Below are 21,914 nucleotides of genomic sequence, written 5' to 3' on the forward strand. Positions count from 1 at the left end.
CACTGGCATGGAAGGCAGGTACATCAATAGGTGGGCTGCTTTAGTACAGCTCACTATCAAGCCTCCTGAAATACTATCTCATACAAAATCAATAAGCTCAGCTTTAAGCCGCTGGGAGAGCCTGATAACTATAGCAAAAACCAATGTAAGCCTATTCCTCACAAGAGCCTGTGCTTATTTGGGCCTTAGCAACACCATGCACGTGCCAGCCTTTTTCACTCTTAGTATGGCATGATGTTCTATCATTTCTCTAATTCATGAGTAGGCTTGTCGCAATTATTACATCATCGCCTCGCCTGATCGTGATTACTTGAGCTGACCACGAACATTTTGTATAATCTTTGGGTTCCACAATGTAAAGCCAATGTTACAATTGTGGCAACAAATACAAAGTGAATGAGCATATTCATCTGCTGGGTAAATAAAGTGTTTAACTGGTTGGTTGTCTAGATCTTACCAGACAGGTTCTTCTTTTTCAACTCATATGACCATATTTCTTCCAGCCAAGGCAAGAGCAAATGAAATGTCGGAGCTGGAAGACCCACCTGCGGGGTCCCAGTCAGCACCAACAGCAACGGAGCGAGAGTCGAGTATACAGGGATTAAAGCAACAAAAAAATAAATAAATAAATACAAATTCTGGCCAAGTCATATTCCCCATCTATGTAATTTGGCAAGCTATCCAACTAACATATCCACTCAAAAAGATCATATATTTTGTTAGCAATAATGTTAGCAAGCAAGCAAGCTAAGGTTAGCCTGCTAGCTGTAACTTAGCTCCGCTGCATGGATCTGGCGTTGGTTGCTTTTTATCGTTTGCTAATAAATTCATTTGCAAACGACAAGCCATCCAATTTACCAGTCAGACCAGCCCCGGGAGTCTGAATGAAACAGCTGACGTTACAGATGCCCACTGTTGGTGCTATAGGGGAGCTGAAGAGAGGCAAGGCACTTGGGAGTGCTCATAGACGTCACATCCTTTGGGTGTTCCCCGAAAAACCATCCCTAGTCCTTTACATAGAAATCAGTCAACGGGCTATCAGAAATCAGTCATCTCCTGTCCTCTCCCCTCTCTGATCACCTGTCTCTGTCTCTCCATCTCCCGTCCTCTCCCCTCTCTGATCACCTGTCTCAGTCTCTCCACCTCCCGTCCTTTCCCCTCTGATCACCTGTCTCTGTCTCCCATCTCCTGTCCTCTCCCCTCTCTGATCACCTGTCTCTGTCTCTCCATCTCCCGTCCTCTCCCCTGTCTGATCACCTGTCTCTGTCTCTCCATTTCCTGTCCTCTCCCCTCTCTGATCACCTGTCTCTGTTTCCCCATCTCCTGTCCTCTCCCCTCTCTGATCATCTGTCTCTGTCTCTCCATCTCCCGTCCTCTCCCTCTCTGTTCACCTATCTCTGTCTCCCCATCTCACGTCCTCTCCCCTCTCTGATCACCTGTCTCTGTCTCCCCATCTCCTGTCCTCTCCCCTCTCTGATCACCTGTCTCTCCATCTCCCGTCCTCTCCCGTCTTTAATCACCTGTCTCTGTCTCCCCATCTCCCGTCCTCTCCCCTGTCTGATCACCTGTCTCTGTCTCTCCATCTCCTGTCCTCTCCCCTCTCTGATCACCTGTCTCTGTCTCCCATCTCCTATCCTCTCCCCTCTCTTATCACCTGTCTCTGTCTCTCCATCTCCGGTCCTCTCCCCTCTCTGATTACCTTTCTCTGTCTCCGCATCTCCCGTCCTCTCACCTCTCTGATTACCTGTCTCTGTCTCTCCATCTCCCGTCCTCTCCCCTCTTTGATTATCTGTCTCTGTCTCTCCATCTCCCGTCCTCTCCCCTCTTTGATCACCTGTGTCTGTCTCTCCATCTCCCGTCCTCTCCCCTCTCTGATCACCTGTCTCTGTCTCCCCATCTCCCGTCCTCTCCCCTCTCTGATCACCTGTCTCTGTCTCCCAGTCTCCCGTCCTCCCCCCTCTCTTATTACCTTTCTCTGTCTCTCCATCTCCGGTCCTCTCCCCTCTCTGATCACCTGTCTCTGTCTCTCCATCTCCCGTCGTCTCCCCTCTCTGATCACCTGTCTCTGTCTCTCCATCTCCCGTCCTCTCCCCTCTCTTATCACTTGTCTCTGTCTCTCCATCTCCTGTCCTCTCCCCTCTCTGATCACCTGTCTATGTCTCCCCATCTCCTGTCCTCTCCCCTCTCTGATCACCTGTCTCTGTCTCCCCATCTCCCGTCCTCTCCCCTCTCTGATCACCTGTCTCTGTCTCCCCATCTCCCGTCCTCTCCCCTCTCTGATTACCTTTCTCTGTCTCTCCATCTACGGTCCTCTCCCCTCTCTGATTACCTGTCTCTTGTCTCTCCATCTCCCGTCCTCTCCCCTCTCTGATTACCTGTCTCTGTCTCTCCATCTCCCGTCCTCTCCCCTCTTTGATCATCTGTCTCTGTCTCTCCATCTCCCATCCTCTCCCCTCTTTGATCACCTGTCTCTGTCTCTCCATCTCCCGTCCTCTCCCCTCTCTGTGACCTGTCTCTGTCTCCCCATCTCCCGTCCTCTCCCCTCTCTTATCACCTGTCTCTGTCTCCCCATCTCCCGTCCTCCCCCATCTCTGATTACCTTTCTCTGTCTCTCCATCTCCCGTCCTCTCCCCTTTCTGATCACCTATCTCTGTCTCCCCATCTCCCGTCCTCTCCCCTCTCTAATCACCTGTCTCTGTGTCCCCATCTCCCGTCCTCTCCCTTTTCTGATCACCTATCTCTGTCTCCCCATCCCCCGTCCTCTCCGCTCTCTGATCACCTGTCTCTGTCTCCCCATCCCCCGTCCTGTCCCCTCGCTCAGCCGAGCCAACCAACCTTGTGACGTCACAGACTAGAGGACTACAACATGGCAGCTCTCTTGTCACAAAAGATGAAACAAATCTTCTTTATTCTCTTAAACGCTGACATTTGTCATGTTTGTTATATTATAGTTCATTAGAGTGGAAATCCATTTAGTAAACCAGCTTAACTTGGTTAAACGTTTCATTTCCTCTTTAAGGTCTAGGCAGCCAAGCTAGAACATACACAAATTATTATTTGATTCTGTATGACAATAGAAAAAGAGAAATGCATTAATAACCTCCAGACCTTCAGGCAGCGAGTCTGTACAGCTCAAATGAATCTCTTTTTTTTTCTTTTATCTACATAAATGTATATTTGGTATTCATGACTATTTCAAATAGTCAATCCAAGGGGAGTTTGTGTTACCATGGAGATGACCTGGTTGCCATGGGGCCGTCTCACCTGGTGGGTAGCCAGTCCTGTCAGGTGGGATGCTAAGGAGGGAGTCGACGATGGCCGCCCTTCGCTGGAGGAGGGTGGAGATCATCTCCAGCCCCTCTGGGCCCAACAGCTCGAACAGCTGGAGGGAGAGAGTGTCAAAAATACAGTCATCTACAGCAGCAGCAAACATACCACTGCGCACACACACACACATCCAAACATGTATACACATCCTATGGCTCACCAATACCCCCAAACACACTGCTACTGCCAAGGCTGAGCACCTGGTAATTACCATCCGCCTGGTACAGAATATGCTCTGCCGCTTAGCCTCCCAAACATAGCCACCTGGCACTTAGCAAGTGACAGAAAAACAACAACAACTAGATATCCTGTGCACAGCAGCAGCAGCAGCAGCAGCACACAATTAAAACCTTAGTGGGGACAGCGCTGCACAGACAGTCATCAATATCATTGTGAGACGGAAGTGATGATCAAGTTTGTGCTCTCTAATTGGAAAATAGTAGACCTGAAGGCCCAGGGTGTGTAATTTGAACCTGTAAAACAATGCAGTATTTGTTACCTCTCCTTTCAGGATAGAGGTTCGGCTTGCTCTTTCAGTCTGTCCTCCCTTGGGAAGGCAATAGTTAGCACAGCAGGGAACTAAAACAACAGACACACTTTGATGTCAGGTCAGCCAGCGTCTTTGTTGGGGTTATCTTTGTTTCCCTCGGTGGTCTCTTTTTTATCTGTTCTAAACTTCTATCGGTCTCCCTGAATGTCTCGGTTTTATTAGAGTTGGGTGGACTGTATGCCAGGACTGGGTGGGAGGTGTTAGGGAGGGCTAGGGTTTCACTTGCTCAAAGGGATTTTTTTTTTTTAATGAACTCTCATGAATTCTGTCCTTGGAGTTGACTGATTAGGTGTGGGTTCCGCTGGGACGGAGAGGCAGAGTTTCTCCTTCAGATGGATTCTGTACAGTCCACCATCCTGCAGGCAAGCCCAGCTCCAAAGCATTAACTGTATAATAACTCCACATCGGCAAGGCCATAGGTCAGGAGTGTAAATGTCTGTGTCCTCTGCTCCTTCATCGGTGATTAAATATTCAGCCTTGCCTACTCAGTTTTTCAGCCAGTAAATGGAACGACTAAAGCATTATCTGAACTGAGTCCCCACTGGGCAGGGCTGTATCTGTCCTCAGACCAGTGCAAAATGAAACCCAACTTGGAAAAATGCACCTTAGATCCTTAATAAGTATTCAAATATTCAGTGCAGTTACATTCATGATACGCCATATGACGAGGCACAATATACTAGGATTTGGACGTCTGTGGCAGAGGAGGTAGAACGGGTCATCATTCAATCACAAGGTTGGTGGTTCGATCCCCGGCTCCTACTGTCTACATGTCGTAGTGTTCTTGAGCGAGACACTGAACCCCGAGTTGCTCCCTGGGAGCTTCACAGCAGCCCACTGCCCCTAATGCCTCGGGCACACAAGCAACGTCAGGAGCACGTGGCAGCTGCGTGATTCACGCGTCGGGCGTTAACACCAGCTGCATTTCAGCTGCTTGTCTGCTGCATTTCTGCTGCTGCAGCTGCTGCTGTCAGCCCTGCCTTTCTACATAAAGTTTGCCTTTTAATGGCCATTTCATTTCATTATAAATATAATTTATATTTATTTTAGACCGAGGAAGGTTAAGAAACGTGTGGTAATTTGTAAATAATAGTAATAATCCACAATTAAAACCCCGTACTAAATTCATTCATTGAGTTCTCCAAGTCACTCTATGTTCTAGAACACTGTCCGGCACATATTTCAGAATAAAAGCCTTGTGTTAACAAATGAAGGAATTTTGTCCACAGAAAAAATGCTTGAGGGCTTTTATTTCGAAATGAAAGCATTGATTTAAACCCCATACTTTATCAATTCATGTAGCTCTCTAAGTCACTGCATGTTCCACAGCACTGACTGCTCATATTTCAGAATAAAAGCCTTGTGTTAACAAATTAAGGAATTCTGTCCAGAGAAAAAATGCTTGAGGGCTTTTATTTTGAAATGAAAGCAGGAAGTGTTGATTTAAAAATAAGTCTTTATTTTTTTTTCTCTCCGTAACATATTCTACAGATAGACATCGAGACTGTAGTAATGTAGCTGATATGATGATAATATACTGTCAATAGATCACCTTCACTGTCTGTTGCTGCTGTGAGACGTGCACGGCACGCGTCAAAAATAGGTGAGACCTCTATTCTCAAGAAGAGACGCAGCTGAGACGTGCGTCTCACGCGGGCAGTGTGGCTGCTCCAACCTGTTAACACGGACGCCGAAATAAAAAACAACAGGTAACACAGCCGCCACGCGCTCCTGACGTTCCTGGTGTGTCCGAGCTGTAATGCTGAGGATGGGTTAAATGCAGAGGTCACATGTCACTGCGTTGTGCTGTGTACGATAGTGTGTTACCGTAGAAATAAAGTTTTCTGTTTTGTTTCTACCATGCATTGGCCAGTGTTTGTGAAAAGAAATGTTTAGGCATAAAGTACATTAAAATGGAAAACAATAATAACAAAAACTCAGTGTGGAATCTCATTATGACAGTATAAAAATAAATATATGAATAACCTTTTCAAACAGAGCATTTATTATAAATAATGGGCTACGTCTCTGCTCATCCACAGGTCCCTCAGTGCAAGATGCTGGTTACAGAGCTGACTACTGTCATATTTGAATGTCTTAATATTTCTTGAGTTGAGAGGAAACTAACTAGGCTTTTGACTAAACATGCCAAAATGTAATTACAACACTTTGTGATGAGTTATTAACATATCTTATACACACAATGCTAAAGCCCTTGTCCAACTCACTCAGCCTGCACAGTGACCCTGACCTTTGACCACCAAAATCCAAACAGTTCATTCTTCAGTCCAGGTGGATGTTTGTGCCAAATATGAAGAAATTCCCTCTATGTGTTTCACGTTCACAAGAATGGGCAGACGGACGGACGGATATTTGTAACAACTGTGCATTTTGCGATAAAAGCAATACATTTGGTACAGATGTAGGTTTCTGTTGTGAAAAGATATAGATATCGGGGCGCTGACAATTTGGCCCCTGAGGGCTGTGGCAGCCATATTTCGCTAAACATTCCAAAATTTTGCAGAATACTGATTTTATGACACTTGATGATGTCCAAGGTGTGTTCAAGCTGATTAGATCAGATGTTGAGAGATGATTCTATCAAAGTTCAGTATCGCTTTAACTGTGATTGGAGGTTACTGGCGACCCAGAAATGTATCCAGCAATATCTCTCTCGATTTTACTACTAATGAAAAGCTGAAGATCTTGCCATTCTAACGGTGTATTGGTTGTCATTCTATCATGAAGGTAAGCAGGTAAAGTTTGACCTTGAAGTGACCTTTCTCCTTTTATTTGGTTTTTGTGTTTTTTCTCAGGTTAAAAGCTTTCAACAAGCACTCCTAAAAAATAAAGAAGTAAAGAAACCTGCCTGTGATCTTCTGACATCCAATCTGATCAGCTTGAACACACCTTCGACATCATCAAGACTCATAAAATCAGTTCTCTGCAACATTTAGGAATATTTAGCGCCTATTTGAAAGCCATTTTGAAAAATGGCTGCCACAGCCCTCAGGGGCCAAATTGGCAACGCCCCGATATCAATATGTTTTCATAACATAGAAAACCTACATCTGTACCAATTTTTTTTGCTTTTAATCGCAAAATTCACAGTTGTTATGCTTAACTGCCCCGCTAGAAGCCCTTTTTTCTTGTTTTGGTTTAACAAAAGAAGAGAGATGATTCAAATGTTAAATGTCTAAATATAAGCAACCAGCTGTTCAGTGTTGAGACGCTCTACACAGGACACTAATCAATCAGTCCATTAATCAATAGAACTGTCTATGAAGGCTTCACTTGCTTTTTTCTGTGCATAATACAGTGGTTGTGTATTGGTCTGTGAGTGCTCCTGAGTCCACAGCTGTCCTGTGGCCGAACACTTCCAGTGGGACCATGATGGAGGCTGACATGCTGCTTTCTCTATGCAGCCTGTGTAGATCAGCTGTTACTGACAAATGAGATTTTCCTAAAAAACTTTAATTTCCGATCATTTAACAAAATGAGCCAAACTTCTCAAATATTTCAGATGCAACACAATTTACAACAATATATGTAGTAAAAATGAACAAAATCGTGGCTTATATCAGATAATATCTGCTGAGAGCAGAACTAGAATTCAATTGTCATGTTAGCTACAGTATGTTTTAAAATGTTATACAGTATGTCAGGAGTCAGGATGAGGTTCCATTACCTGACTCTTATTTGGCAGATGCTTTTGTCCAACACAACTTATAATAAGTGCATCCAAACTCAAATATATGTAATAAAAAATTGGAATTGCAACCCTTCCAAACAACAAATAGGCCTTTTCCATCACAGGGCCTTGACGTGTCGTAGCTTAAGGTGTAGCCGGTCACGGGTTCTGCTGTTGTTTTCACTGTGCTCCCCCCTCTACGGAGGACAGCTCCTCTACGGAAATTTAAAGTCATGTACCTCCCTCCACCCCGCGGCGAGTCAGATTGCCTATAGACGATCTCGAATAACCACGATTGGCCGATATGAAATAGCAAACGATCGCCCAACCCCAGTCAGCAACGGAGGGTCAGCAATGAGAAATAATAAGAAGCAGGTTGTCTCCATTCTCAGCTCTAATGGCACCGAGTTTACACCTTTACTCTCTACTGGGGACTCTGGAGTCACACAGAGGGAGATGCATGGAGAGTCTGCAGGTGCTCTCTGTCTCACACACACACACACACACACACACACAGACACACACAGACACACACAGACATACACACACACACACACACAGAGGCACGCACGCACGCACGCACGCACGCACGCACGCACGCACGCACGCACGCACGCACGCACGCACGCACGCACGCACGCACGCACGCACGCACGCACGCACGCACGCACGCACGCACACACACACACACACACACACACACACACACACACACACACACACACACACACACACACACACACACACACACACACACACACACACACACACACACACACACACACACACACACACACACACACACAGGGAATTCCACATCTAAAGATGTCAGTGGGAGAGTTCGCTTCCAAATGTCAGCTACGTGAGAAACATTGGAACGAACTGTAACCAGCTGAAGTTGTACAATTCTGCACAACTTCTATGTCTTTGTAGAGAGAGAGAGATGCTGCAGAGGAACAATATGGACAATATAACAGCCTTGGAGTAAAAGGGAGACAGAGAATGGAAGTGGGTGAAAATGCAGGAGGACAGAATGATGGAGCACTCTCCTAATTCATAAGTAAATGTAAAGGATGGCAAATAACTGCTGGAGGTCTCAAGGTCTACAGTGATCCTGAGCCTGACCTTCATTTATATGTCTGTCTATCTGTCTGTTCTCTCTGCTTCACACAGGGAGATGATGGTGGTAGAAGCAGATGAAAACAGAAGAGGCAGCCTTCTCTTAGCTTTACTGTTCCTCTAAACCTCTCTATCCAGCAGGATGTTTACTGATCATACTGTAGTGTCATTTTCGAGCATATGCAGATGTATAAAAAAAGCAATGCTTTATTGGTAGCTGTCCTTTTTTAAACTCACATTTGGCAAAACATATTTGTCCTTCCATTATTTTCTCCAGTCTGAAAGCTTCCTTGTGAGCTGCTGACTGTCAGCGTTGCCTCACCCAAAGACATATAAACATGTTATACTTATAAATATCTGGCATCCCTTCAGTTTTTCAAGATGCAAGATCATCAAGAGAGACACAAATTACCGGAGTCAAAGTCCTTGTTTGTGCATGTACACGTACTTGGCCAAGAAAACTGGTTCTGCTTTTTTCTTTTCTTGCATTTGTTTGGAATAATTAGACAATGTAAAATAACTCATAAGATAAATAAAATGATCATATGTGAAGTGATTAATATTATTGAATTAGCACCCAGCCCTACTCTATCCAGCCCCAGCCCATCTCACTGCCCACTCCCCACAGAGTATTAACACCATCTCATCTTACCTTTCTATCCTCGACACTGTCTTCAAGGTTGAACTCTGCTTTTATGTGTTCATGTTGTTGAGTTGCTAATAACCCCAAAGGTACATTATTACCAATGAAGGTCAAAGCCAGGCAGGACGTTGGATGTCTAAAAAGGTCTGGAGGTAAAGGCCAAGGATGACCAGGACATGATAAGTCCAGCATCTGGATCAAACCCAGAAGACCTGCTGTTGAAGGTCAAGGTCACCGAATCAATAGGGGCCATTAAGACAGGTCAAACTTCAGGTCATAGAAATACCATGTGAAGAATTGATTCCTCATTTTTAAGTTCAATTTCAAATTGATCCCTAAAGTTCTTCCCAAGGTCTTTATCAGAAGGAGGGCTGCCCCCTCAACGTTGATGATTCCAGAATCAATGCAAGGTTTGTTCACTAACAAAGGATAACAGCACGGCTATAAACCTTTACAAACCAAGACTTAGACAGAACTACTTGACTGCAAAACTAACTGTAATGGAAATAGAGAGGTGTGAAGGAAACAGAGGGCAGCATGTCTCCTTTCTGTTGGCTGCTCCAATTCTCTCAACTCGTTGTTAGCCATGGTGTTAGCTAAACCACTTCTGAACTAGACCCTGGTACAAACTCCTCCACTGCAGTCCACACAGGGCTGTCCACAGCCAATCAGCCAGGAGATTTTAGAAGTGAACTGAGACCAGAGCACACACTTTTTACTTCTCTGACTGCCTGGAAATCTGATGTTTTCACATCACAGATAATGAGCAAAGGCATTAAAAGGTGAGTCTTACAGGTAGAACATGAGACTTGATTAAGTGTGGAGCTGCTGCTCTGCAGGTGTGCTGGGCTGGACTGTAACTGGGCAGATGAGTGACATTAATAAAATGTAAAAACAAATCAAATATATCTATAGATAGGAAAAGGCAAGAAGCGCAAACACATGACAAATTAAAACACAGACATTTTGAAAATTGGAATATTCAGCCAAAAGCATACTTTGGTACAGCCATCTTTCTTTCCCATCAAGATTATTTTATCTATGATTCTGATTCAATTCACTTATTCCAGTTTGTAATAATGTTAACATAAAGGATTATTGTTATTAAAAAAAAGTTAGTAAAAACCTACACCCCTGTGTAAGTCGTGTAAATTCTGTGTCAGGAATTGATTTAAGCTATGATGTTTTTTTTTTTCAATGTTACAGATAAAACAGGTGTGAGCCGCACTAAGCACATTTGAGCGTGTTTAACATGTGTAAAATGATTCCCAGGAATAACTTATCTGATACAGTATCTCTATATTAGATTGCATTTCCCAGTGACACATACCTCATTCTGCAGCTCATCGTCGCTCTTGTGAGAGGCCAGCATTTCAAACAGGGAGGTGCACAGCTCCTCTGGGCTGGATGAGATCATGTTGCCTCCATTCAGATACTTCTCCACCTCTGTTCTAAGGATGCCTCCATCCCCAGAGCTCAGACACCCTCCTGAGCTGGACACCCCCTCCTCACTGGCGACCTTCCTCCCGCTCTGCTGGTTGTTGAGGAAGTTGATAAAGTCGAGACTCACGTCCTCCTCCTGGATGCCAGAGCAGGGCAGGTCCTCCAGCGGGTCCAGTGCATAGAAGTCATACGAGAAGGCGATATTGCGTCCAAAAGTAGAGCCTCGTTGGGGGTCGTTACGGGAGCACAGGCTCTGGATAAAGTTCTCAACTCGGGAGTCTCCGAGTGGAGCCACCAGCCGAGCGACACAGGCACAGGAGACTTCAGCTGCCGATGATGGAAAGGGGCCAAACATCTGTTTAATGGCCCGGGTCTCCTCTGTGCCCACATGGTCTTTGTTGTGGAAGGTCTCAAACAGAAAGACAGCAGCACTTTGGATGGCCGCCTGACCATGTTCAGTCCCCACTGTAAAACAAAACAACCTGTTTACACTTTGAGATCCTGATTGCAGCAGCCACAGGCAGATTTAGTGATTTGTGGGCTCTTGGCAAACCCACACATGGGGCCTCCCTCTGTGGCTTCTTCTCAGCCTTTCCCTAACAGCATCGCCCTGTCGGGGATTCTTTCACAACAATGACCGGCTCACTGTAAATTATCCCTTACGTACAGTATGCATCATGATGAAATGAAAGTAGATGAAGGAAAAGCGCATTATCAGCATCTTTTTAGCAACTGTAATACCAGCTGTCAGTATTCTTTTGTGCCAGGTTGAGAGGTCTAAAGAAGAATCCTACTTCAGAGTCAATAGTTTGGAACAATTTGGTATTTTGGTTTTAAAAATGGAACTCAAAGCTGAGAACATATTTCCTCCTCACTTTGGGACCTACAAAATAAAAAAATAGAAGAAGAAGAGAAGAAAGAAGAAAGGTACTTTATTGATCCCCGAGGGGAAATTCAATTTTCCACTCTGTTATTTACACAGTACATAGTACACACAGGCCCGAAATACACACACACATGCACAAACAGGACCTACGTGCATTAATGGAGAGATATCAGAGCAAGGGGGCTGCCCCTGACAGGCGCCCCGAGCAGTTGGGGGTTTGGTGCCTTGCTTAAGGGCACCTCGGCAGTGCCCAAGAGGCAAACTGGCATCTCTCCAGCTACCAGTTCACACTCAGTACTTGGTCCTTGTGGGGACTTTAACCAGCGACCCTCCGGTTCCCGAGCCAAGTCCCTATGGACTGAGCTACTCCCGCCCAGGTTCCTGAGTTGCAATGCAGTGATGATTTGATTATATATATCACATTTTTTATCCATTCAAAATGTACCTAAAGGGAGATTTGTTAAGTAAACTGGGAAAAAAAAGTTTGGAAACTTGTGTTTGGTGGATTATTTCTCTGTTGTAACAATGCTAATTGGCATTGTATTTTACATGGTTGGAAAGCCTGTTTATTTACCTTCACAATGATGTCCAACTTGTAAGATTCATGCATTTGTGGGATGAGCAGCACAGCTGATTATGTGGGTAGCGCCCAAGATTTGCCAAAATGCTCTGCCAATGGTAAACAGTGTATTCTCCTGTTGGTACTGACTCTTGTTTTGAGTTGTTTGGTGGATTGGATGATTGAACTCTCTATCAGTAACAAGGAACAAACAAGACATATTGGCTATTTTACACTTTATTTATTTAATACAGCGTCGGGAGCCTCAGTAGCGGTGGAAGATCCATACGCAGCCACAACAGCCTGGCACCTCCTCCTCATGCTGGTCACACGTTGCTGTGGGATGGCGTTCCATTCCTCAACCAGGATTTGTTGCAGGTCAGCGTGGTTGTGTTGGTCACTCTAACACGTACAGCACGCCCAAGCTGATCCCACAAGTGTTGAATTGGGTTGAGGTGTGGACTCTCGGCAGGCAGTTCCATTCTCTCTACTCCCACATTGTGGAGGTGGTCTGTGATAACCCTGGCTCTGTGGGGGTGAGCGTTGTCATCTTGGAGGATGAAGTTAGGTCCCAGATTGTGGAGATATGGCTGCAGAATCTCATCCCGATATCTCACTGCATTGAGATGGCCTTCAATGATGACGAGCCTTGTTTTGCCAGTGAGGGAGATGCCGCCCCACACCATGACACTGCTCCCACCAAAAGCTGTTACTCCATCGGTGCAACAATCAGCATAGCGTTCTCCGTGTCGTCTCCATACTTTGACCCTGCCATCCAACTTTCACAGACAGAACCTGGACTCATCACTGAACATGACATTGCCCCACATGTTCAGGTTCAATTGTCTGTGTTGTCGACACCAGCGCAAACGGGCCTGACGGTGAAGGGCAGTCATTGCAGGCTTCCTGGTAGCCTTATGAGAATACACTGTTTACCATTGGCAGAGCATTTTGGAACATTTTTCTTGGGCGCTACCCGCATAATCAGCTGTGCTGCTCACCCCACAAATACATGATCCTTACAAGTTGGGCATCATTGTGAAGGTAAATAAAAAGGCTTTCCAACGATGTAAAATACAATGCCAATTAGTATTGTAACAACAGAGAAATATTCCACCAAACACAAGTCGGCCCGTCGGGTTTCTAAGAGGTCAAATAAAAGTTGCAAGTTGCGTTAATGCGTTAAAAAAATTGTGGTGTTAAAACGACTTTGCGTTAACGCATTATTATCACGTTAACTTTGACAGCCCTAATACATAGATAATACACACAGACACACACATATACATACTGTATATATGTATAACAACAGTGCTGTTTGCATGGCCATTAAATCTGGGCTGTACACACTATTCATAGCTTCAGAGAAGAATCAGCAACCATTCCTCTGAGCAGTAACGGCTACAGCATGAGCTCACAATTTAGGGTCCCTGCACCTTATTTAAATAATATTCCAAACAATTCATGCTTAACCAGAACTGCACTTAACAAAAAGGAATACAGAGTAATTGTCCAATTATAGTAAAAAATGTCAGAGAGACGGAGGGAGAATAGAGTGAGGAAGGTTGGAGAGGCAGAGAGAAGTGAAAACAGATGAAAGGGATTTAAACCAATTAAAATAGTCTAAAAGCATCAGACTGGTTGCTGCACGTAGCAGAGCAGAATGGCTGCTTTCATCCTCTCCAGAGTGTGCTTAAGAGTTACTTTTTATTTGGATCCAGCCGCATTGTCTGAGGGCAGGTTCAACAGATAAAGCATTGGTGGATCATCACAACACCAAACATTGTTACATTGACTGGCCAATGAGAAGAAAATATACTGCCATAAACGGAGAGGAAAGCAAACCAAATGAAAATCTTCACAGGCTTTCATGAGAGAGCTCCATAACTGACTCATGAACTTGAGCTAACACTTGAAGTGGTAGAGGGAGGATTGTAGCATGTAAAGCATGCTGTCAAACACCTGTTTCTGGAGGAAATCTACCAGATTTGCAATTGTTGGGGAGCATTTTCAAATGAGATGATACTTCTAAAAAAACACACATTTATCTCTGTATTGTTAAATACACATTTATGAGCAAATTATATGGACATCCGGTCTGTGCCAGTAGTCGCTGTACAGTCGTCCATTAAAACTATGAACTAGCATTTTGTACTGACTGGGAAAAATGCATTGTCCTGCCAGCTGTAAGCCTACCTGGGTTACCATGTCCCATTAATGGCTGCAAGTACTTAATGGTTGCTTGCAAACATGATAAACATTATGGGTACTGCACTGACTGTACACACCAATTGAAAAAGTGTTACCTTTGTGCATCTGAGAAAGGGCAGGTGATATAATGAACTGGATTGGGTTGCATCAGCTATTCCTATATCCACCACTGAGGGTGTGTGTTAAGGCCTTCCTAAATTCTTAGCGACTATTTGTTAGTTTCAAACTAGTCATTCATTAAATCAGACAGCACCATTAAAACTGGTAAAAACTTTAATAATGTGTAAATCAACTGCTAGGAAACACCTTTAGGACCATGCAATCAAAAAGCAACCGAAAAGTCATTGTAGCAAGCTGTAGCATAACTTCCAAAAGAGTAATATTCAGGGGCCAAGCAATATGTTAAATCTTTGTAAATGGATCTCACTATGACTACAAACGCATCCATTTTCTAGATTTATGGATCATTAGAGAGAATATTACATTATATACAGATCTGTACTGCTAGAAATACTTTACTAAGTGTAGACTCTGATCATCCCTTACCATTACAAAAGTCTTCCTTTTAGTCAGTGTTGCAGATAAAAAACAGAAACCAGAAAACTGAGGATTTTGACAGGAAATGGAAAACTGTTTTCAACAAAGACGATACAATACATCAGTCCAGACGCTGCCTCTGTTGTCAACTCAATGATGCATTCACAGAACGATTTCTCATGGTATATAAAAAAAGTAAAAACCCGAGAGACCACCTGGTACACACTTGTATTTACCGTCTCTTCAATCAGTACCAGCTCAAGCTACTTTAGCACCTATCCCTGAAGGCAACCGCCACTGTGGTTGCTGCAGTCAGTGTAATTATACTTACTGTTGGAACAGTTTTAAGCATCCCACATGGGTAAAGAGATCTCTATAAAAGGAATTATTTCATGTCACACTAAGTCTGTCATTTACCTCATCACTTGCCCTTGTGTTAAGTCATATGTTGGAAAGACGTTTAGAGCACTGAAAACTCATATCGCTGAACATAGATGTAAAAACATCAATTATCCAGTAGCAGCACATTTTGTTGAATTTTATCATTCTATTTCCTCTCTAAGATATATTGGGATTGAGGAGGTATCACTCCCCCCAAGAAGAGGTCATTTGGAAGTTTTACTTTCCAGGAGGGAACACTATTGGATCCATCGTCTGAGAACCCGTCACCTCATGGATTGAATATAGATTATGACTTGAGGTGTTTTCTGTAATGTACCTCTACTTATTAAATATTTAGATAAAGCTGTTTATGATATTCATCTAGAGCGGATGTTGAACTTTTGCAATATATCTATTAAAAATCCATTCAATGTGTTGTCTCTCAACACATTTTTGAATACATCACCAAAAACTAGGATGTAAAATTGAAATCTCCATATGGTATGATGAGACATAGTGTCTCTTGTCATGTTGTTTGAAGTAGTTTGATTGGCTGTAGGTCCCGTCACTGTTTGTTGAAGGTTTTGATTCGCTGAAGGCCTCTTGCTTGTTTTTCCTCACCCAAATGGTGGAACATGATTATCTACTGACCAGCAGCTGTGTGACTGGGGTCCGTTGTAGAGATTTGGGGAAACAAGGACTGGTGCATAACAATATAAACCAATCAGCCATCACATTAACATCATTCAGACCACTGACAGGTGATGTGAATAACATGGATTATCTCGTTACAATGGCACCTGACAGTGGGGGGGGATATATTAGACAGCAAGTGAACATTTTGAACTTTGAACTTTGTTTTGGAAACAGAAAAAATGGGCCAACGTAAGGATGTGAGAGACTTTGACGAGGGCCAGATAGTGCTGGCTAGACGACTGGGTCAGAGCATCTCCAGAACTGCAGCTCTTGTGGGATGTTCCCGGTCTGCAGTGGTCAGGACCTACCACAAGTGGTCCAAGGAAGGAGAACCGGTGAACCGGCAACAGGGTCAGACCCGAGGCTCATTGATGCACTTGGGGAGCGAAGGCTGGCCCGTGTTGTCTGATCCAATAGAAGAGCTACTGGAGCTCAAACTGCTGAACAAGTTAAAGCTGGTTCTGATAGAAAGGTGTCAGAACACACAGTGAGGAGCATTTTGTTACGTATGGGGCTGAGTAGCCGCAGACCGGTCAGGGTGTCCATGCTGACCCGTGTCCACCGCCAGAAGCGCCTACAATGGGCATGCGAGTACCCGAACTGGACCACGGAGCAATTGAAGAAGGTGGCCAGGTCTGATGAATCACGTTTTCTTATACATCATGTGGATGGCAACGAGTTCCAGGTGTTGATTCGGCCTCCAAATTCTCCCGATCTCAATCCAATCGAGCATCTGTGGGATGTGCTGGACAACTTAAAGGATCTGCTACTGACGGCTTGGTGCCAGATACCACAGCAGACCTTCAGAGGTCTAGTGGAGTCCATGCCTCTACGGGTCAAACAGCTTTCCAAATACATTTTATATAAATCATTTCAAACGCTTGTCTCTGAGTCTGACCAAAAGCAAACAAACACAGTAGTCCCCTGGAATAGCCATCATGGCTAACTGCATAGGGAACTACATCCAACATGGCAAGGCAATGTGCTCTGATGTAATTAATGTTAATTTCCCCTGTGCTTTTCCTTCTACTGTATGGCAAGTCAAAATATCTGCTGTGAAAAAAGGTCTTTGGTGTGTTCCTTTAAGGACACCAAGCAGAAATGGGATTCATACTCAAGCATTTTCCTGGAGCCATACCAACTTTTTACTAAAATTCCTTAAACTCTTAATCCAGCAGATATACAGCATACTGTACTGTGGGTAGACTGGAAGAATTATCTGTAAGCCTTCTGTACTTCAGACGTCCACCTCTTCTACAGACCTGCTCTGCAGCTTGGAAGAGCTGAAGTTCAAGGCTGTAGACGCATTCTGAAACAAATTCACTGACTTCTTGTGCTGATGTGGACAGATCTTTCTGTTGGCAGCGTGTGCATGTGGCGAGGCTCAAGATTTTTAATTAAGAATCACAACTCTTCATTTAGCACAATAAATGTCATGTTTTCTTCGTTATCAGCCAACACATGTTGGTTGTACAACATTACATATGCTTTTGCATGATTCTTCAACAAATGTTTGAGTATGAAATACCTCAGATGATGGCAATATTGGCTTTATGTCCAACACACTTTAATGAAGTCCTACTGTTGTAATCATGACATGTTGCTACTTCTCTTTAAAGCCGTGGACACACATGGAACGTCAGGAGCGCGTGGCGGCTGCATTTCAGCTGCATGTCAGCTGCGTGTCTGCTGCTACTGTCAGCTCTTTCTTTCTACATAGAGTTTGCCTTTTAATGGCCATTTCATAATAAATATAATTTATATTTATGTTAGACAGAAAAGGTAAAGAAACGTGTGGTAATTTGTAAATAATAGTAATAATCCACAATTAAAACTCCGTACTAAATTCATTCATGGAGCTCTCCAAGTCACTTTATGTTCTAGAACACTGTCTGGCACATATTTCAGAATAAAATCCTTGTGTTAACAAATGAAGGAATTCTGTCCACAGAAAAAACGCTTGAGGGCTTTTATTTCTAAATGAAAGCAGGAAGTGTTGATTTAAACCCCATACTTTATCAATTCATGGAGCTCTCCAAGTGACCGCAAGTTTCACAGCACTGACTGCTCATATTTCAGAATAAAAGCCTTGTGTTAACAAATGAAGGAATTCTGTCCATAGAAAAAACGCTTGAGGGCTTTTATTTTGAAATGAAAGCAGGAAGTGTTGATTTAAAAATAAGTCTTTACTTTTTTTCATCTCCGTAACATTTTCTACAGATAGACATCGAAACTGTAGTAAAGTCTTGCTGGTATGATGTCAATATACAGGCAATAGATCACTTTCACTGTCTGTGACATATTCTACAGATGTCTAGACATGGAAACTGTATTAATGTTGCTGATATGATGTTAATATACTGTCAATAGATCACCTTCACTGTCTGTTGCTGCTGTGAAGCGCGCGCGGCACGCGTCAAAAATAGGCGAGACCTATTCTCTAGAAGACGTGCGTCTCACGCGGGCAATGTGGCTGCTCTAACCTGTTAACAGGGACGCCGAAAAAAAAACAACAGGTAACGCAGCCGCCACACGCTCCTGACGTTCCATGTGTGTCTACGGCTTAAGGTAGGTCACTGACACTCAAAGGTTGGTATTTACAGTATATAGAACGTCAAGTTCATTTTCTCAGCAGTTTGTAACATATCAACACATGGAACATTAGTTTTATTTTTTCCTTTTCCAATGTCCAATCCAATGTTTTTGGTTGTTACCAGATCATTACTAATGCCAAATGTCAAGTGCACCGTTATAATTTAGGTTTAATAGGGTTTCTGGTTAACATCATTGACTCAACTGTCACTTTGTAAGTTGCAGAAATGTGTGTCTCACTCCCATGGGTTAAACATTGGGAGTAGAGAGTGGGTCAGTGCCAGAGACCTACTGGATGCCAAGAGTGTCCACATAGATCAGACATAATTAAAACCCCTGATGATCTTTTAAAAGATTCCACCCTTTAAAGAAAGTGCTTTTTTAAACAGAATGGTTTATAACATACTGTCCCTTTTATCAATAATTCATATCAGTTTTACTCACTCGCTTAATGGTAGAGACACTGGGACAATGTGACCTTGCTAGACACGGCTTGGGGCATTATAACATAAGAAGATGAGGCTTTTTATACCCATATTACCTAAATTAAATATGGGAAAGTGAAAAGAAAGGTGAATGTATCAGTATTGTCCATTAATTCAATGATGAACCAGATAATAGCTCTGCACACCAAAAGACATAAACATACATCTTTGCTTTCACTTAAGTGTTAAAGGGTCAGTTCGCCCAAACTATGAAAATCACATACTGATTGTCACGCAGGATGTTTTGGTTCTATTTGTACAGGTTTTGAGATGTCTGTCTCTGAGACTTCATTGTAGAAACAATGTCCAAGTTATTCTGGACAATCTTGAGACCTCCCTGAGAGGTTTTCATAGGAACTCAGCGTTCTTGCACCATTTTTAATTTAAAATTCCATACTTTTTAAGACCTTTTTAAAACCTCAACAAATATAATTTATGACCAAAAAATATCAAAACAATTTAATTGAGAGAAAAAAGAAGAACTTCTTAAATTGTTGTGCAATCTCATCATCTGCATTGAGAAAAACACAAGCACCTTATTTGTAATATTTTCCAATTAAATCCATTAGCTCTTGTAGGGGTGGGGAAAAAAATCAATTGACCTATGAATCAAGATTGTTTTTTTTTTTCAAATTTGAAATTGATCCATTAATGCCAGAATGGATATATTTGCTTCATTTGAGTCTATGTGGAGGTAGAAGGAAGTTACTGCATTTATTGTTGTAGTCTGAGTAATGTGACATCATATCTGTTCCGTATCCGTCAACCAAAACAAACCGTAGCCAGCAGCAGCTAGCCAAAACTAGAAAGTATAAAACGTTGGAGGGTCAGCGTGGATACGACCTGCACCCTCCCATGTTAAATCCAGCGTGGTAAACACTACACATCCAGTAAAGGATGGAAACACTTTGGGTTTCACACATTGACAGGAAAAGCAGAGCTAGACGTCATGGCTAAAGCTGCATGCTAACTCTGTCACGGACAGGAAACGTTATGGTATGGCGGTAACGTGGCGGTGGAGCCGGCCGTCGCTCTCCTCTCCGTGGTCAAATGGGCCGACGCTACGACTGTAGAACACCCATATACTGACATTTGTGTTCTCTGCATTCAAATGGCCCCGATGGAGCTGACCATGGATGGATAAAGAGAACAGAGCTGACTGGAGAGCTAGAGACCACCTTGGAGAAGTTAGAGGAAGTAGACACGTGGGACTACGTCCGCTTTTCAAAATAAGGTGTTAACAAAAGGAACTGTATATACAAAATACATCTATGGAAATAAGATTGATTGGATTATATTCAACATATGTATAAAACATTACATGTCCCTTATAATTTAAAAAGAAAATACCACTAATCTGTGAGGGAAAAATCAAACACACAATAAATCGTAATATCGAATCGCAATACTTGTAAAATCGCAATACATATGGAATCGGCACTAGGCTTGTCGCAGTAGTCTGTGTTACCGGTGTTACACGGTGGTCGGGCACACACCGATTACATTACGTACACACCACCCCACCATCGTTTTGCTTTTTTTACAGAAAAAATACCCATTTAGTTCATTTTGGCATATCATAGGGAGGTTCCCACCTAAGATATATATAAATAGTATATATACATATATATATATATATATATATATATATATATATATATATATATATATGTATATATACTATATGTGGACATAAGAAATGAACAACTAGCCTGATGTGTAGCATAGGCCAGGGAATCTTTGGGCACCTTCTCTAAATGTTATCTTGCTGCTTTCCTCAATGTCTTTGACTAAATTGATTATTTTAATCAACAAATTGCCATATTTTAGATGTCAAGTTATACTAGCCTATTATATTGCAGTTCAGCATCCAGTGTTGAATTTTATCATTGAAAACATAGACTAGTACGAGTCGTAACAAAGGTTCGTAGCCCTAACATATGTTCTTAGACATAATAATTAAAATATAGTTAGAAATCTGAGATGATTTTTCCAGAGCATATAGAAAATAAATCTCATGTGTAATTTGAGTGACCTGTCCTTTTAAGTGGACCATTATTAAAGCCAGACAAAGTGCTCTTCCTTTAAACTCACAATGATTTCTAATCCCGATCTACCAGAGGCACAAAACAATAACATGATCATTTCAGCACCTGCTAAGTGTATCAAGCAGTCTAAAAACAGAAAACGGCAGTCTGTTATTTTTAACCGTGTTAAAGTGAAACACAAACATATGAAAATAGATTGAAAGAAATGAAAATGGATTTGAGGCTGAGGAGTTAATTACCAATTTCCTTGGCTGCCAGAAGGAGGCTCTTCAGTTCCTGACTGGCAGCTTGCTGTTCAGCTTTGTCCTGATGCTCAGAGCAGAAATGGACAATCTTCTGCCACGTCAGACCCTCTCTGGCAAACAGCTCCTGTCTCTTCAGTCGTTTGGTCTAACATGAGCGACAGAGAGAAATACAATTACATTTCAAGAAGGAGAACAGCAGCACTTAGTGCTCTTACAATCACAGGCATTTCTAATGGCCCACATAGCCTTGGATAAGACTAATGTTCCCCGACAGTTTGCCAATGTATTGTGCAGATATTTTACCAAAGCAGGACGTGGTGCTGTCAGTGTGATAAGTCAGTGAGATAGTGTAGTTCATCTGACATGTATTCCTGTCAAATTAATCCAGACTACACCTGCTTTCTGTGCCATGTATTCAACCCAAAATGATTCTTGTACATCATTTTGATCACACTGAAGAAGTTTTGTTGCTGTTTATCCCACTTAATTCATTCATTTCAT

General features: G+C 42.9%; 1 protein-coding gene and 1 long non-coding RNA gene across 6 annotated transcripts in view; one reads left to right on the forward strand and one right to left on the reverse strand.

Annotated features, from left to right (window-relative positions):
- The window catches only part of ascc3 (activating signal cointegrator 1 complex subunit 3), a 206,595-nt gene that overhangs the window by 171,929 nt on the left and 12,752 nt on the right, over positions 1–21,914 (reverse strand). For all 5 annotated transcript variants that reach the window (XM_037784194.1, XM_037784195.1, XM_037784197.1 and 2 more), the window contains 3 exons: positions 21,408–21,558; positions 10,661–11,238; positions 3,265–3,382 (listed from right to left, as the gene is read on the reverse strand). In XM_037784194.1, the coding sequence (XP_037640122.1) occupies positions 3,265–3,382; positions 10,661–11,238; positions 21,408–21,558 (847 nt within the window). The remainder of the gene's footprint in view (positions 1–3,264; positions 3,383–10,660; positions 11,239–21,407; positions 21,559–21,914) is intronic.
- On the forward strand, positions 212–12,170 carry LOC119496705. Its single transcript, XR_005208782.1, has 3 exons — positions 212–224; positions 3,817–3,821; positions 11,756–12,170. It is a non-coding gene; the product is annotated as an uncharacterized LOC119496705 (long non-coding RNA).

This window comes from Sebastes umbrosus, chromosome 11 (assembly GCF_015220745.1).
Source record: "Sebastes umbrosus isolate fSebUmb1 chromosome 11, fSebUmb1.pri, whole genome shotgun sequence".
In the NCBI taxonomy this organism is placed as follows: domain Eukaryota; kingdom Metazoa; phylum Chordata; class Actinopteri; order Perciformes; family Sebastidae; genus Sebastes; species Sebastes umbrosus.